The sequence below is a fragment of the Eutrigla gurnardus genome (genome assembly GCF_963514095.1).
Source record: "Eutrigla gurnardus genome assembly, chromosome: 22".
Classification (NCBI taxonomy): Eukaryota; Metazoa; Chordata; class Actinopteri; order Perciformes; family Triglidae; genus Eutrigla; species Eutrigla gurnardus.
In genome coordinates this window covers 14101750-14120296 of record NC_139933.1, presented here as the reverse complement: position 1 = coordinate 14120296, position 18547 = coordinate 14101750, and the positions used below count along the sequence as shown (strand labels likewise).

At 45.5% G+C, this 18547-nt stretch overlaps 1 protein-coding gene and 2 pseudogenes across 3 annotated transcripts; all 3 read right to left on the bottom strand.

The window, feature by feature from the left end:
- Positions 1–107: 107 nt before the first annotated feature.
- LOC311008522 (zinc transporter ZIP9-like) lies at positions 108–2107 on the bottom strand (annotated as a pseudogene). The gene is made up of 5 exons (XR_014599393.1): positions 2084–2107; positions 1016–1291; positions 675–760; positions 456–590; positions 108–367 (listed from the first exon to the last, which is right to left on the bottom strand). The product of XR_014599393.1 is annotated as a zinc transporter ZIP9-like (transcript).
- A 310-nt stretch (positions 2108–2417) lies between these two features.
- LOC311032586 (nuclear factor 7, brain-like) lies at positions 2418–4921 on the bottom strand (annotated as a pseudogene). Its single transcript has one exon. The product of its transcript is annotated as a nuclear factor 7, brain-like (transcript).
- Positions 4922–5773: 852 nt separating this feature from the next.
- On the bottom strand, positions 5774–8154 carry LOC311032591 (tripartite motif-containing protein 16-like). The gene has a single exon (XM_084039492.1). The coding sequence runs from the start codon at positions 8134–8136 to the stop codon at positions 6475–6477; it is 1662 nt and encodes a 553-aa protein (XP_083895618.1). The 5' UTR covers positions 8137–8154; the 3' UTR covers positions 5774–6474.
- Between the last annotated feature and the right edge of the window lie 10393 nt (positions 8155–18547).

Sequence of the window (18547 nt, the reverse complement as noted above, 5' to 3'; positions counted from 1 at the left end):
CAAAGATTCAATTAAGCATCTGCAAGTGGGAGTACCTGCTTGGAAACCACAGATGTGTACAATATTTGGCAGATATGATTCTTTTAGATGATTCTTTTATGATTCAATCAGTCATCATGCAGCCCGGGGGCCAGCAGCATGGGGATCCCGACCCCGAGGACCAGAGTGAGGCTCTCCAGGAGCCCCAGGTGTCGCCGGTGGTGGGCCTCGGCCCCGGTGTGCTGCTCGTGGTCCGAGGGGGGAAGGCCCGTCCTGCTGCTGCTGACCTCGGGGAGAACGTGCACCGTGGCCACGTAGAGGAAAGTCCGGCCGAGAAGAGCATCCACACACCTGTCGCAATGAGCTGGTTCTGAGACGAGCAGCCAGACTGCAGACGCAAACACAACGGATCAAATAACTCCCAAGTTGAAACTGGAGGAAAAAAGACCCAAGATTGCTGAAGGGTGCTTTCTTACTGTGTGTAATATGAAGTAAGTGGGGACGACAAGTAGAGGTGCTGCAGCTGAAAAGGCCAACAAATGTCCCTGAATGTATGTCTTTTCAAGGCCAGCATGCATCGAAAAAGAGACCAAACCAAAAGCTGCAGGCGCCTATAGATAAGAGACCATCTCTATTCCATCTCCTTACATACTTCTATACATCCTTCAATGAAATGTTCTGTCAGGGAAACTCACCTTGTGTAGCATCACTGCTAAAAATACTACAACTTGCACCGTCACTTGACCCGTGGCCACAGCTGCACCCACAGCGAATCCATCAGCTACAATGCAAACACCAACAATCAGATTCATGGGCTCAACAATCTAAATAAACTACATTTACATCAAACTGGTGGATGAGTGTCATTTGATGTGTATGTCTGCACACCAAGTTTTTCACAAAGAACGGGTGTGCGAGGAAAAGTAGGGCACTTGGAACAAATCACATGAGATCACATGAGGAAATGAACTCCAGGGCATTGTTGGCTTCATGAAAACATACAATAAAGCAGTATAATAAATGCTGTATAAGTTACCTGCAGCGTGAATAACCAGCCCCAAAGTGGCCGTGATGCCCACACTGTTGGACAATCGAGTCGCCTGGTCTGAGAGAAACTTCCGATCTGATCCACTACGAACATTAGGATGAACCTGAAAGTCAAAGAGACCCCGATGATGAAGGATGAGGTGAGGATGGCTCGGCTCACCTCTCCACGACTCTCCCAGTAAGCCCACTCCCTCAGGGATGGTGATGCCAGCGCTGTCCCACACAGGAGTCCTGCCCCCAGGATGGACACGAACCGCAGGCTCCTCTGTGGAGCCACACCAGATTTAAATCAATACCATATATATCATGATTGTATTATATTTATTGTGTAATTATAGAATTATGAATATTCTAATAACAATATTTCAATTTGACATAAATTAGCTGGAGCGAGTTCTCAGATTTCCATGATAATAAACACTGGTGCTCATTCACAAGAACGTCAACAACATCCTCCAACAACACAACAAAAGAATAGAAACTCCTCCTCCTCCTCCTTCTTCTTCACAAGTGATGATGTGCTACATCTTATCGTGGCTTCTGCTGGAAGCTGACAGTCTGTTCTCACCGTGTCACTTGTTGCAAACCACAGTACCTACGTGGCATTCTGCCTTCCACGTCACACCTCGAGGTTTCCTTGAACACCACTGTAGCAGGAGGAGGAGGAGCAGCAGGAGAAGGAGCATCAAGAGGAGGAGCAGCAGGAGGAGGAGGAGGAGTAGCAGGAGGAGGAGGAGGAACAGCAGGAGGAGGAGGAGGAGCAGCAGTAGGAGGAGGAGGAACAGCAGCACCCAGTGTTGGACACTGAGAACTGCACAGGCCCGCCCCATCAGATCTGGTCCTCCAATCATCGACCTCCATTCTTCCAGCCTCAACTATAGTAATGCATCATAAGAGCTTGAGAAACAGTGTTTCCACGACAGGACAGGAACGAGAAAAAAACCTGTTACCTGTGTTGTCAGTTATTAGATCATTTTACCTCTTTGAGCAGCCAAAAGTAATATAATAATATAATAATGCACACAAAGGTGCTATTCTGAGTATGAAGTGTGCTCACACTGGAGAAGTATGCAGACCGCATGCATACTAGATATCCAAATGTTTAGCTGCCGTTCATATTCACTGGTTTCTCTCAATGCGATGCACAAAGAAAATGAAGGAGTTGCTCAGAGCTGGAATAAACAAACTGTGTAGTGGTGATAACATTTTAAACAGAAACACTTCATATTAAAGACATGTTGGTGTTTTTTTGTGTGGTTAATTGTTGATGTCGCATTTATTGTATTGTTTTCTGTATAAATGGTTAATTGTGTTGTTGTGCATACTATTCCTTTATCATTTCTTTGTTTTATGTGACTCTAGTTAAAAAGCAACACTTATTGTCAACAAACTTGATGAAATAAAGATTTATTGTTCAAAGAGCTGGGGGGAGGGGGGTTGTGATGGATCTGTTGTACTGACGGCCCTTTGGAAAGAATAATAAAATGAAACTGTCAAATGATGACATCTGCTATTATTACTCTTCCTATCTAGAAAAACAGAAAATGCTAAACTATAAAAAGGCAAAGCAAACAGACAAACACATTCTAAGTGTTGACAGTTCTGACAACGCAGAGACATTGTGTTACCATTACAATCTAGAAACAAGCTGAGAACTTCTATTAGAAAGTGCTTGGCTGTTGACAAAAACCACAAGTCCCACCGTCTATACAGAGTTTACGAAGATAATCTGAAATAAAAAGGATTCATCACGAACACTTGGAGTTAGAAAAAGACTACTGGAAATCATTGCAACCGTCAGACTGACAAATGTAGATCATGTACTCAAATGGAATGCCGTGACATGATACTAGACGCTAGTATTTTGGATGTTAAGTATAAAATGTATAATTTCTGGTTAGCTATTGAACAGTCCTTTTGAAGCTGTGTAAATACAGCTATCGCACCGTTACTTTAGCACTTTCAACTTACCAAACGTTGTGGAATTAACCTCCATTCAGAGTTAAACACTGGAGTTTTTAGAAAAGATGAGATTCTGGTTTTCTAAGTATCTTCCTCAGACCTTAGAGGCTTGAATTCTAGATACTGTGTTTTATGAATAACTACTGGTTGGAACCCAGCTATTGCAATAGGCTATAGTTTTGCCATTGGCCGATATGGAGACGTAGGCCTATGGAGGCAGCATGGTGGAATTAGCAAACTAACCACCTACTAAATGAATCCAGACCACCATCCATTATATAATTGCAGTGCAAAGTATTGTCTATTGCCATCTTACAAATTAATTTTGCACTGTTACAGAGACCTTTAGAGGCAGTATCTTCAGAGTGAGGGCCGTCCTGGTGCAGAGGTACGGACACAGTTTCTCGGTGAACGTGTGTGTGGAGGTGTGTATGTGTGTGTTGGTATCTGGATCAGAAAACGACAGCTCTCCTTTGTCCCAGTCCAGTTGAACTCTGATCTTCTGGAGCTTCTCCCTGAGGGGCAGATCGGTGTATTTATCTGCCGGGGAGTACGCTCTTTAGGCCGACGTCATTGAAGTCTAAGCTCCACACCGTAGACCCCACGAATCCTTTCCTACAAATCGACTCCGCTATCACCCCCAGCTCCCAGTCTTTGTTGTCTCCCACTTCCACGTCCCAGCTGTGAGTCCCCGAGTCGAACCCCGAGCCCAGGACGGAACCCCAGTACACAAACCTCTCCGGGTTCTCGGGAAGCTGCTGGATCTTACCGTGTCTCACGCTGGTCAGATCTTCTGACAGGACCAGTTCTGGATTGGCGGTGTTCGGGTCCAGAATCACGGGGCTGTAGGAGACCATGTCCTTCATCTTGTCCAAGATGCTGAAGGTCAGGTTGCCCAGATGTTTCACCACGTCGATCAGAGCCCCGAAGAGCGGCTGCGGATCCTCCAGCAGGGGGCGCCGCTGGATTCGTACCACCGCGGCCTTGTAGTTGTGCAGGAATGAGATGTCCTCGGCTCTCAGCTGCTCCTCCGTGGTTCTGAACGTGTCTGAGAGATCTGCTATCTCTCTGCTCTGAGCCTCCATCTTCTCCTTCATCACCTGGCTCTTCTGCTCCTCTTCCTCCCTCAGTGCAGCCACCCTGGCCTCCTCTTCCTCTTCCAGGAATTGATGAAGCTTCTCAAACTCTTCTTTAATCCGCGTCTCTGTGCGTCGAGCCTGGACCTTCATGTGTTGCTCTATTTGATTTAAGTTTGTTTGAACTTCGTTGAAAACCTTCAACTTGTCCTGAAGGTCCTTCAGGGACTTCTGCAGCTCCTCCCTGTGATCCTGTGCAGCTTCCTCGACGGGTCTGAACCTGTGGTCCGTGTGGATTTTGCTGTCCCGGCAGACGACGCACACCGGCTGCTGATGGTCCAGACAGAAGAGCTTCAGCTTCTCCGAGTGCAGAGGGCAGAGCGTCCCCGACCCCGACCAGGTCGTCTGACCCCTCGCTTGTAAAAAGGTCTCACACAGGTTCCTCAACGCCAGGTTACGAGGCGGATCGCTGCATCGAGATACCGTCCGACAAACCGGACAATCCTGGAGTTTCTTCGCCGTCCACCAGCTCTGCAGACAGGCTCTACAGAAGCTGTGGCTGCACAACAGGAGGACTGGGTCTTTGAAGATGTCGTGGCAGGCAGGGCAGCAGAAATCCTCCTCTGATCTAGAAGCCATTTCCCTCCGAAGCCGAAAACACAGCCGGCAGACAGGAGATGGTGTCACTCCTTCCTCTGGAAAGCTTCCCCCCCAAACTCACTTTCACTTCTAGCTAAACGCTTGTGAAGTCGGCTGCTGCTGTTCGTGATGTTGGTTCAGATATCCTGGAATTCCCAGCATTCCTTTGTGAGGCTCCTTTGTCAGTGGAAGTCTAGAGTCGGTCTGAAAGCGAGTCTCATGGTCCCATGAGTCCCACCCCCCCTAGGTGAGGTGTATTTCCTGGTGTGTGTCAGGTGAGTCACACGTAGGTGGAGCTCTGAAGGATTACAGTGCTTTGCTGCTCACTGGGAAACAAAGGTGCATGAATGTCCATCACACATACGGCTATTACTTGTTCTATGATAAAACAAAATTTAAAAAAACCTGCTCCACTTTCAGGAGGACGGTTTGGGATTCTCGGTGTCACAAACGTCCAACTAGAGCTCCGATGCTTCTGAGAGAAGTGCAAAAGAAGTTATTTATTTGGCTACGTGTTACTGAAACACACCGACGCTGGAAAACCAAGAACGTTTGTGGACAAATTCTCTACATTGCACGTGGGAAAGCAAATATAAAATCTACAAAGTGTTAACTTATACCACACGTTAAACTGAATGCAGAGCCAGTGTTTTATTCTGTCCCCCATTAAAAAGGAAACAAGGCTACATGTGTGCAAAAACAAACCCTTTCACATTTACAAAAAGGACATAAAGAGCCCGACAGTTAGTGTGTGTGATGCATGGAAAGTCAATCAACCTCAGAATAACAAAATCCTTGCAAAAATAACTTCAGAAATCAGCTCTTCGGTTAACGACACAGGAGGTGATGAAACCTGGACCCGATGAAAGGAAACCCCGTGTGATGAAACCCACAACCAGGAAACATCTGCACCGGCAATCTGAGAGTTAAAGACACACGACGAAGCTCGGGGGAAATCATTTATATTCAATATCATAATCACATAAGCATCAATAATTCATATAAAAAAACCTCTTTAAAATAAAACTTTTCAGCATCTGTGATCAACGTCCCAAAAACAAAGTCTTACAGGAGGTGGAGAAAACAAACACACCTGGCAGTGTAACTAAACCCGGAGCGATCGCTTCCTGTGAAGCTGATGATGAGATTTGAGGCGTGTTGTTGTTGTTCTGGGTCGCATTAGATCGTCAGCTGTTCCTGTTATTTTGTCCACCTCCCGCTCACACCATCAAGTACAAGATCTGCTGCTCAGTTACTAAAAATATCAACAGAATAAAACTCAGCCCCCACAAATAAACACGTTCACTGCTCAACAAAGTGTCTTAAATTCCCTTTTAACCACACACACACAGACACACACACACACACACACACACACACACACACACACACACACACACACACACACACACACACACACACACACACACACACACACACACACACACACACACCTCTCAAGCGTACATTCAAAAATCTTGAATCAAAGAAATCCTCGTCGATCCGTCTGAAGCGACCTCGAGCTCCACGTCTGACGAGGGCCGTGTGCTACATGTACTGGTGTTACTGGTGTTACTGGTGTTACTGGTGTTACTCTTTCATGACCCACAATAAGGAGGGACTTGTAAAATGTAACATTTTCAAGCTGTGTACCATTCTCAAAAGAAAACATCAGCAAAACAGTTATTTTATTTTTAATGGGATTCAAATAGAGGAGAGGAGGAGGCGGAGAGGAGGAGGTGAAGTCATTCAACTCTTAAATGCCTTCTGTCTAGTTGAGTTGACAGAACTCACCACTGCCTCCACAATAAACATAAAGTCCAGCATAGAGGGGCTCAGTGAACGTGGTCTGGACTCTGTGGAGGAGAGTCATGGTCTTAGAGACGCTGTAGAAGGACAGAATACCTGCTCTGTGATCCAGGAACACTCCTACTCTGGAGGACGGAGGACCTGAGACGGGAGTTTTAACAACGTTGTAGAAGAACGTATATCCGTTGTTGATACAATATAACGACCATGATTTGTCATTGTTTCCAAACCTACATTGACGCCAGTCTCCTGTTCTACTGATACTCTTGTATGCGACTGCTACACCAACTAGACCTCCTCTCCTCTCCACCTCCCAGTAACAACGGCCAGTCAGACTTTCTCTACTCAGGACCTGATAACGTCTAGTGAATCTGTCTGGGTGACTAGAATAAGACTGGTATGGATGATATGTTGCTTTTCTGTTCCCCTTGGATAAAAACAGATATGTGTGTGCTGTGTTTGGATCCAGTGTGATTTCACGTGAATATTTCAAGAATCCAGCTCTGGTCTTGGGTTCTGGTTGTGGCAGTAAAACATCCACTTCAGTCCCTGCCAGTGAGACGTTTGTCCATCTGTGTGTCAGAACTTCCTGTAGTCCATCTCTGACTTCTGACAGCGCCGCCGTCACATCCTCAAAGTAGCGGCGAGGAGGACGGGCGTTGATGCTGGATGAGTGTGTGGACTCACTGAGTGGTGACAGTGACGGGTAGTCGTGTAGAAACTGGTTGTGATCCTCTGTGTGTGAGAGCTTCTCCAGCTCAGCGTCTCTCCTCTTCAGCTCACTGATCTCCTGCTGCAGCTTCTCCTGAAGCTCTCCGACTCGACTCACTTCAGTTTCCTGCTGGGATCTGACCTGCTGCTTCACGTCAGAGCGTCTTCTCTCCATGAGACGGATCAGCTCAGTGAACATCTCCTCACTGTCCTCCACTGCTTTATCAGCAGAGTGGTTGATGGCCTCCACCTCCTGGTGGAGCAGCTTCACATCTTTGTCTCTGTCCTGGATTCTCTGCTGGATGTTTAGTCGACTCCCCTCCAGCTCTCTCTGCCTCTCGGTCCTTTCTGCTGCAGCTGAGACTGTGTCGTGGCCTTTATGTTCGTCCACAGAGCAGAGATAACAGATAGACTGCTGATCAGTACGGCAGAACATCTTCATCACCTCATCATGACGAGAGCACATGTTCTCCTGGAGCTTGTTGGAGGGCTCCACCAGCCGGTGTTTCTTAAATGCTGCTGATTCATGATGAGGCTGGAGGTGTTTCTCACAGTAAGAGGCCAGACACACCAGACAGGACTTGAGGGCTTTCAGTTTCCTCCCAGTGCAGAAATCACAGGCCACATCTTCAGGTCCAGCATAGCAGAGACCAGCAGGAGCAGCTTGGAGTCCAGTCTTCTTCAGCTCCTCCACCGGATCTGCCAACATGGTGTTTTTCAGCAGGACAGGCCTCGGTATGAAGGTCTGTCTACACTGAGGGCAGCTGTAGATCTCCTTCTCATCCCAGAAGCTTCCAATACACTTCATGCAGTAGTTGTGTCCACAGGGAATAATCACCGGATCCTTCAGTAGATCCAGACAGATGGAACAAGAGAAGGTTTCCCGGTCCAGCTGAACTCCTTTCTGCGCCATTTCACCTCTCAGCGACGACGACTGTCTGAGTTTCACTTAGTGAGAAGTGAAACTGGTCTGAGGTCTGATCTCAACAACACTGTGTGTGTGCAGTGAAGGTGGCCTGTCAGCTGCTGCACTTCACCGCCATGTTGGTTACACCCGTCCACACACAGTAGATCTGAAGGGGAGGGAACAAGGAAGTGTGTGTGTGTGTGTGTGTGAGAGAGAGAGCGAGAGAGAGAGAGAGAGAGAGAGATTTTTGATTTTTACAAAAAACACTTTATTTACAATATTCATATATACATACATACAATATTCATCAATATCTCAACAGAGAAAATGCAATGCATCAATAAAGTGCCTATTTGTGCATAAGGTTAATAAAAAGAGGTGTTTATCTGATAAAAAACTGTACAAATACTAAATCATCATTTTTGACAGAGCATATAAAATCACCGAAGCACCACCGCCGTTTAAAATTTTCCACGTCCCCAATGGTCTTATAAAACTTAAACTCTAGACATATTCTTGACTTAATGTTACAGAGAAACACAGGAAGGGCCTCATGCCCCCTCTTTCTTCTACCTTGTTTCTCCGACTGATGTAGACTGCCATTTTTGCTTCTCCTAATAGGAAGTTTATCAGCTGCCATTTGACACAATCTGTCTTTTTCTATCCTGCACCAAAAATAAAAACTCTCTCTGAAAAAAACACATTAAAAGAGCTAAAAACCAACGTTAAAAAAGAAAAAAAGCTTGTGAGTCTCAGGCATTCAGTAAAAACATGGAAAACTGTCTCTCTTAGGCCACAGAAAGGACATTGGTTTGAAACAGCAGGATTTAAAACTGAGACAAAGGCATTTGAGGCGATGGCACCATGAAATACCCTCCACTGGAGGTCAGCTGTCCGTTTTTTAAGGGGAGGCTTGTATAAAACCCTCCACTGTGGGCAGGCCCCGTCCCACCCCGCTCTGTTGCTCCAAGCTGTGGGGGGCCGGCTTTCCAGTCCTTTCCTGTTGACTGATTTGACAATGTTGGTATACAGCGTTGCCTTGTCGGCTCTGTGCAGGCTGAGCTTGCCCGGGCTAGTGACAGTTAACAGGGGTCCAGTCTCTTCTCCAAACTCTGGGCTCAGGTAGATCTCAGGGAAAGGGTCCGTGGGGTCTGGCATGACCTCTCCCTGACCAAACTGTATGAGGAGGTTCCTCTCCATCCCACAGAGTTTGTGCCTCCAGAGCTCCAGCAGCTTCTGGGCCACCCTGACAGAGTGGATGCCCAGGATGTGGCCCAGGGCCCCGGCCCCTGTCAGCTCCGGCCCTGCAGCCTCCACCAGCTGCTGCAGGCTCACAGTCTTTGAGTTGGACAGCTTTGTCACCAGCCCGGGCGTCAAGCTACAAACGTCCAGCCTGCTCCCGTGTATCAGAGGCTCCTTTAATAACCAGTGCAGAGAGTTTTATTTTCAAACATTTTACGAGTAAAAAGGTCCCATGACTTAAAAACGCCCTGATAAAAAGGAGGAAACCCATTTAGTTTTAAAATCTTAGAATCAGTTAAAAACAGTATCCAGCCCCAGTTTACTCACATGTCTGAGGATACAGCTGGTCACATTCCTCCATACCAATCGGACGGCCCTGTCAGAAACCTTTGTATGAATTGAAGCCTGAAAGTGGCCGTTCTGCTGGCCAGGTGGATGAGGCCCTGTCCCCCCTCCTCTCTTGGTAAATATAGCACCCCCTGTGGCACCCAGTGCAGACCCCCCAAAATAAATCAACTATTTTTTTCTGTATTTCAGCCAGTAGGCCAGAGGGGGGGTCTATACACGACAGACGATGCCACAGGAGGGATGCAACAAGATTATTTAAGATTAAAACTCTACCTCTGTATGACATTTGAGGGAGCAGCCATTTCCATTTTTTTTTTATTTTACTCTCTACTCTTTCTAGGACGGTCTCCCAGTTTCTCAGCACCACAGCCTCATTCCCGAGAAACACCCCAAGATATTTCAGCCCGTCTTTTTTCCAGGCAAGGCTCTGGGGGAGAACCGGGAGACCGTCAGCCCATTCACCAACAGCGAGGGCTTCGCTCTTTTTCCAGTTCACCGTCGCTGCTGATAAAATAGTAAAATTGTTTACAATATTTTCTAAAAATGTCCATCTCACCCTGATTTTTAATAAAAACAATGAGGTCATCAGCGTAGGCTGATAAAACAATGCTTCCATTAAAACCAGGTAAAATTAGACCTTCAATATTAAACCGTATTTTCTTGAGGAGGGGTTCCAGGGAGAGCGCGTAGAGCATGCCAGACAGAGCCCAGCCCTGCCGAACGCCTCTACATGCTCTAAAAGGAGCACACAGACTACCGTTTATCTTCAGCACACTCTCAACCCCACTGTACAACTCCTTGATCTTAGCTATGAAACCAGCGCTGAACCCAGACTTCTCCATAACTTTCCAGAGGAAATTGTGTTCAACGCGGTCAAAAGCCTTTTCCTGGTCTAGACAAATCAGACCAGTGTTACTGAGCTGGAGACGTCCAAAACATCCCGAATGAGGTGGACATTGTCCACCATGGACCTGCCGGGCACACAGTAGGTCTGGTCCCGATGGATGACCTGCTCCATAGCTTTCCCCAGCCTGGAGTCAAAGAGTTTGGACAGAAGTTTGTAATCCACACACAACAAAGACACAGGCCGCCAGTTTTTGATTTCTTGCAGGTCACCTTTTTTTGGTAGGAGAGTGATAACTGCTCTGCCGCAGGAAGTGGGCATGGAGCCAGAGGCCAGACTTTCATTAAAAACATCTAAAAGATCATTTGCAAAGATGTCCCAGAAGGCTTTATAAAACTCGACTGTGAGGCCGTCGATGCCGGGAGCCCGCCGCCCTTGCATGCCCTGCAGGGCAGCGTGTAGCTCCTGCATCTGCAGCGGCCCCTCGAGACAGGTGTTGGTCTCCTGAGAGACCTGAGGCAGTCCACCAGTGAACCCCTCCAGTAGAGTGTCCTGCTCCTCATATTCGCTTGTGTAGAGGGAGGTATAAAACTCCACCGCACGTCTTCGGATCTGGCTTGGCTCCACGATCTCCTGCCCTGTGTCTGAAAGCAGTGTGTGGATTACTCGCCCCTGCCCATTCTTTCTCTCCAGGCCGAAGAAATAACTAGAGGGGACATCCATCTCTTCGATGGCTTGAAACCGGGACCTGACCAGTGCGCCCTGTGCTCTACTTTCCAGCAGGTCAGCTAAAGCTAGCTTTTTGACTTTGAGGACTTCAATATGTTCTCGATCTCCTGTGGATTCACTTCAATTCTCAAGTTCCACTATATCTATCTCCAGGTCCTTCATAGATCTAGTGATGTCTCTGGTGACGTTGAGCGTGTGCTGTTGACACAAAAGTTTGATTTCAATCTTACCATGGTCCCACCACTGCCTAAGAGTGCTAAAATCATCCTTTCTCTGTCTAAAAACATCCCAGAAATAAATAAGTGCCTCTCTAAACTTTTTGTCAAAAGTTAAAGCCGAGTTAAAATGCCAGTAAGGGCTTTTAGGCTTTACATTTCTAATAAAAACATTACATAAGACCCAAGAATGATCAGTAAAAATAGCTGTGGTAATTGTGCATGATTTATAAATATTAAAGTGATGCTTAAAACAATAAAAACGATCTAGTCTTGCTTAGGAGATCCTGCTCTCTCTAAGGTGGGACCATGTGTACTGTCGGCAGTCTGCGTGCATCCTCCTCCACACGTCCACCAGGCCATGAGCAGAGACCAGCCGCCTCAGAGCATGCTGGGATGCTGGATGTGGCTCTGCATGGTTTCGGTCTAAACCCTCATTTTCAGTACAATTAAAATCCCCACCCAAGAATAAAAAATCCTCCGTGGCACAGCCGTTTAAAACATCACTTACTTTTTCTAAAAAACCTTCCTCTCTGCACCGATTGTTGGAGCATACACATTAATAAAAACAGCTGTAAAATTGTCAAATGGAGCTTTGACTAAAAGTAGCCTCCCCTCGATAAAATGCTCAACCTCCAGTGAGACTGGAGTAAAAGCCTTGGAGAAGAGGAAGCCTACTCCTCCACTCAGAGAAGTGCCATGACTCAAAATGGCTTCCCCTTCCCACTCTCTCCTCCAGTCTGCCTCATTGCCTTTGTCACTGTGTGTTTCTTGTCAAAATAAAACATCTATTTGTTTCATTTTTGCTGTTTCATAAATACTTGCTCTTTTTTTGTCCTCTCTGGCTCCGTTCACATGAACACTTCCCACTCTAAAACAATCCATGTTGAGTGAGAGGTTAAAAACGAGGCTTAAAAACAATAAATTAATTAAAACACACATTAGAGCATTTTCCATCACTGTTCATTTGTTTTTTTACCTTGACTACAAATTTCTTTAGTCTATAGACTTCTTGGTTGGTAAAACCGGACAACTCTTGCTGGCTAATATGGAGCCGGGCCGAGGAGCAAAACAAAGTTAGATCCGGGAAGAAATCCTCTATTTTTACCCCATGTTGGTTTTTTGTTCTTCTTAAAAAATTCCTGATTTTTTCTGGAGTGTATTGTGATTTTTTTTGGCTGTTGCTGAGGCTAGGAGCTTCACTGCCGTCGGACACATATTCGTCACTGCTCTCGTCTGTGTTGGCCCTCCTATCCGTCTGCCCGTCTTCTTCACTGGCTTTACTCGTTTTAGCATCACTTGTTGTGTTTTTTGTTTTTCTTCTACGTTTTATAGTAGGTTTTTCTCTAACAACCTCTGCTGCAGCCTCCTCTTCCTCCATCTCATCCTCTTCGCCCAGATCACTCCATCTTGTATTACCTTGCCCAATCTCTTCATTTATGTTTCCTTCATTAACCTCATCTGCCTGCCCTTCACCTGTTTCCCCTGCCTGTCCCTTTTCACTGATCTCACCCTGTTCCACACCTGCATTTTCACTCGTTTTTTCCTCCTTTTCTCCCACCGCTACACTTCATGAGAGAGACATGCATCGGCTCGGCCCACAGTGCTCAGCAGCAGAGAGGTGACGAGACTAGAGCCGAGCTGTATTGTGTAGTGGAGAGGGGGCAACACACGCTATGCGCAATTGCGCACACACGCGCGATCATCCTCTCAAATGCGGCTGCGTCTCTCCAGGTCACTGTGTGAGAGAAAGAAAAGCTCTGACTTGCTTGGGCAGACGTTGTTTGGTGTCACCCGCTGATTTGCATAATTTAAATATCTACCCGCTGATTTTTTTTTTCATCTTCAAAAAAAGTACGCACAGTACGTACAGGATTCCGGCTGGCGGCGCCACTGGTTCTATCAGCTATGTTTTGAAGGGGAAAAGTACAAAATATATGCTGAGTCCAGAATGTGGAACAAAAAGGGAACATTTGTGGTTTTGGTTGAATGATGATGTAAACAAGTCATGCCTCATCGCTAGAGTCATTATTTTTTTTCAATGATTAATCAAGACCACAGTCTCTCCCTTACTTTAACCAGGAAGTAGTTTCATCATGCAATCCTTAAAAGTCATATTCATAACATTTTTAATTAAAAGAACCTCTGTGTGTAGATGTGTGACGTGTGGCTGCAGCTTGCTTGTGAGCCAATAGAATAACAACGTTGGTATCACCTGGTATTCTGCGTAGTCAGGGGTCAAGAGTCTTTGGGGTTGCCAGTTAATGTGGAAAAAATGGAAAAATGGCTGAGTTTGACGGTAAGGGGCGGCATTTTCAGTACCAGTCCCAAGAAACACCACCGCTCAAAGTAACCCAAATGTAAAGCTTCATGTTGGAAAATTAATTCATACCACAAAAGATTCATTACTTGACATGAATGAGTCTGTCACTCCACTCGACCATGAAAACGCCCATTGCATGTGCTTCAAGCAACAGAATGCACTGGAAGGAGGAGTGCGAGTGCGACATCTAGTGGCTGGATGTTATCAATGTTGTCAATAGCACCTTTAAAAGTGGTCGTTTTGGGAATTTCCTTGAAGATTAATAAAGTTATATCTTATCTTATATTCCATTTTACTGGAAATAAGCTCAATGTGTGAATCTAAAGATACTTTCATGGGGTCTTTGAGGTGTAAATAAAACAGCAGTTGATCTCCAACTCAAAAAAGAGAGAAATGACTGGACCATCTGGTTTGTTCTTTCTTGTTGTAATTTGAATCATCAAATTGATACAAACAAACAAATCTGGCCTTTTCATTGTTTTTGTGGATAAAAGTGTCTCCGTGTCCTAATATTCAAGATGTGGAAACGACTCCAGATCTGGACGGTGGGTCCTGGCTGTTCTTTCATAGGACCTGAAATGATCCCGGGACTTGTTGACATGCACCACGCTGTGGCTGTCTGGTTCTTCAGGGGCAGTCAGGTCATCTTGGCTTCGAGCCTCGCTTCTTCAAAACCTCAGACACCCCCAGTTACTGAGGAGCGCTAAGCCTGGCTGAAATCCCTGCGTGGCATGCTGCGGCCCCCTCTGCCAGCACCAGTCCCCCCCCCGCCAGCCAATAGACCGGTGCCGCTGTACCGTGAGGGGTTCAATGCCCCGAGCAGGCGTTGGTCGCTGAGAACCTGGCAGAGGTTTTGCGGATGCACCTGGAGTGTTCGACATCACACCGTTCTGGAGAATAGACTGGCACAGGCGCTGGCATCGGGTCTGGCAGCACCGGCTTTAAAAACAATTAGGCCTTTGACATCCACCAGATAGCAGCTGTAGGACCGAGCCTGGCAAAGGCAGAGAGGAGGGAAGCCAAGTGACTTACCGCCCCAGTCAACTCATCTCTCCCACACACACAGATATGATCTTCCAGCACTTCCAGGGCTCCATGGAGGGAGGAACAAAACAACACCATCATGCAAAGCAAATCTTGTGAATATTGCTGGCTAGAGATGCATCCTCCTAGACATAGACGGACCTACCGGGAACAGACCCTAAAGCCCTCACCCCAGCCTTCGCCTACAAAGAAACATGAACCAACCAGGAAGAGACTCAAAATGATCTTAAAGGTATGAAACAACTTCACAAAGAGACACAAAACACCTACAAAGTAACACAAAACCCACAACAAAAAAGGCTTAGCAAGTATTCTGGTGGTCGTCTAGAAATCTCCAGTTGACAAATGATGCACATTGATTGCAGGTCTATGGTTCGAGTCGGGTGTTAGGATTAGAATTACGTTGGCATTGACATTAACTAGATTCGGGACATACAAGTAACCTTTGATCATCTTGGAAGCTAAACTGTGGTCTGTTGGGTCCATAAGACAGAAATACAATGTTGGACAACTTGTTCTTACAAGCACATAACTGATCCTGTGCTGCTGTCTTTCACCACTAGATGTCAGAGTTTACACACGTTCTCTCTCTCTCCACCTCATTGAGCTCTTCCCTTGCCATCTTGTTTTCTCTCATTTCTCTAATCTCCCTTTGTCTTCTGTTTTTCCAGTCTTACTGTCTCTTCTGTTTTACCGTCTCACCTCGTCTCCCGACCTCCCTTCCCGTTGCCCTGCCGTATTCGAGGGAACGTGACCTTTGACCTTTGATTCCTTCATTTCTTTATCTGTGATTGCACATGACTGAACACATGGAGACTGAGGCATTAGATCACAACACTCACAGATAGACAAAGGGTGGATGAATTAGCTGAATGTGAAGCAACAGTGCAGATGTTTGTGTTTGTGTTTTGGACGTAAAGGTGACTGATGGATGATATAAATGTGATTTCTGTATGACTTGATTTGGCTTCCCTTCCTGTCACATGCAGGCTAATTATATATATATATATATCACTGATTCTTGAGATAAGGGACAAAACATGTCCCACATCAAAATGTTGCAATTTGTCTTAAAAAACAATAAATTATTTATTTTTAAAAGGCTTTAAAAGATGGATATGAAAGACTTTTGTATGTGTACACCATTAGTTTTGTATATATTTATATTATTTCATAGTAATTTGATAAAATACCTGCACTGTACTATGAAAGCCCATGCAAATGAACTCGTCCTCCGTAGAGGTCACAGTATCAAACTGCCGAAAATAAGTGTTTTAAAAAGCCCAAAATGTCCAAATATTAATATGAGGTTAATTGTATGGCTTAATAAAATACCACAACACATTTAAAGTGGACATTCCATTATTTTATACATTTACAACAGCCTCTCAAAGTTTGTCCTTAATTCAAGTCAACTCCGTAAGATATTTTTCAAATTCTAAATAAATCACGCATATTTTGGTCAGCCTTAACCCTGAGGACCCCCTTTGACTCCTTCCTGCTGATGGATGCAGCAGTCCAACACATGGTCTCTTAAGTTTTACATTTTTAAAAATATTCAGCAAACAAGTTGAAATCTCTGGTCACAGCTAGTGTGTGTCAACACTGTCTTCAAATTAGGGGTGATTTCAATCAATAATTTTGAAATAAAAGTTGGTATTTAGGTTTAGTTTAGTGGCAGCTGACAACTGAGAAAAATCAAAATGGCTACCATTTACTATATATGAGTAATTTGAAAAAACATGTCATTTTTTCAACTCCGTCAGACGTCAACTCTGTCAGATATTTCGTCTGACGGTGTTGACATGTGAGCTGACGGAGTGGAAAATGCTCCCAAATCCTTATTAATTAATGCATAACAACTACATAACATGATAATATAATCTAAGTACACATTTTGATTGAATTAAATCAAATCAAATCAAACTTTATTTATATGGCACTTTTCATACTTTAAAGTAGCACAAAGTGCCTCACAGAAAATAAAAGGGAACAAAACAAAAACAAAACAAGATATGAACAACAAGAACACCTGGAAACCCAAGCCTCCCACCCCCACAAATATACACACAGAGATACACAGAGACATACACACTCACGCACACACATAGCCATATGCACAGACATACACACCCACACACACAAACATACACATACCCACGCACACCCACACACATACACTAGCTGTTGCTGAGGAGACATGGCTGGGCACCGAGATCTGAGGTGAGGAAGAAGCTACCTTTGGGGGGCCGTGCACACTGAGAGGAATCATGGTCCATGACTGCAGGGGGCGCCACCACAGGGACCACCCCAGCCCAGGCAGACAGGAGGCTCCACACCAAGGTGTAGAGCTCTCCAGCCACCCGGGCCAGGGCTGTCCACGGGACAGCACCCCCAACGGTGGACCAGAAACAACTCCCGGTGTGGTAGGCCCCCAGGAGGAAACACTGGAAAACCGAGGGGCTAAAACAGCAAAATAATATAAAAGGTAGAAGCTAAAAACTGAGGGAATAAAAACAATAAAAACAGTAAAATGTATAAAATAAAATTGACCCAATAAATAAAACAAAAATAAATAAAATGTATAAAACAGTAAAACAGGATAAGCTAAAATAAACAATATAAAATAGAATAATAATAAAAAATGTAAGAAGCATAAAAGAAATGAGAAAACATGTCAGTTAAAAGCCTGATTAAAAAGGTGGGTCTTGAGCTTCTTTTTAAAAACATCAACATTCTCTGCGGCCCTGAGGTTCTCCGGCAGGCTGTTCCACAATCGGGGGCCATAGTAACTGAATGCCGCCTCCCCCGGCGTCAGCGGGGGACGTGATGAGTCGGCTTCGTCCAGACGAGAGCGGAGCGGGTTTCCTCTCGTTGATCAAACTCAAATAAAGAAAACAGTTGGTGTTTCCTCCTTCCACGAGCGGCGATATAATCGCGGCTTGGCGATTTAGTCAGCTTACTTCAGACAGCGTCTGGTAGCTGGAAGGCAGGAACCGGCTTGGTTCCTCTTGTTGCAGCGGTGCGCTGCAGGAGGGGTCGCCTCCCGTTGCAACGTGGTGTTGCGCCGGTTGTAGGAAGAGGCCAGGGTAGGAGTCGGAGTAAGAGAGCGTTCTCCAGGCGGCTTCGGTTTATAAAGCTCAGGCCGCTCCAGGGGACCCCCCGGGGTTCCCTGAAGATTGTCAGCCAAGGGCACTCACCTGGGTGAGATGTGAAACTAAAATGGCGGTGTAGTTTTTAATCCCCTTTGTCCTGTTGTCCTGGCCGCATGTGTAGGCTTTTGTAGGCCGCATTGTGTAGTCCTAACGGTTAGGTCCCAACAATACATTACGAATGGAGTGTTGTCCTTTGAATTCTATGTTTGAACGACAACCTGGCACGGGTGGTTACTCTTACCGTAAAATCCTATTTTTTTTTTCAGTTTTACACACAATTGTATTCTGTTAGCTAGACAAAAAAACGAGTACAGTAACCATTGTCAATGAAGGACTGGGCTAAGACTTAGTGGTGGACATGAGGGATATTTCAGTTGTCCTCTGCCATAGTGACAAAACGTATAAACATTTTGACTTGCAGTGCTTACACAATGCCAAAGGGATGATGCATTTTGGGGGCACTGACTATTTATATGAGAAAGAAATTTGGTTTTGACACATGAGTGAACTGTTTAGG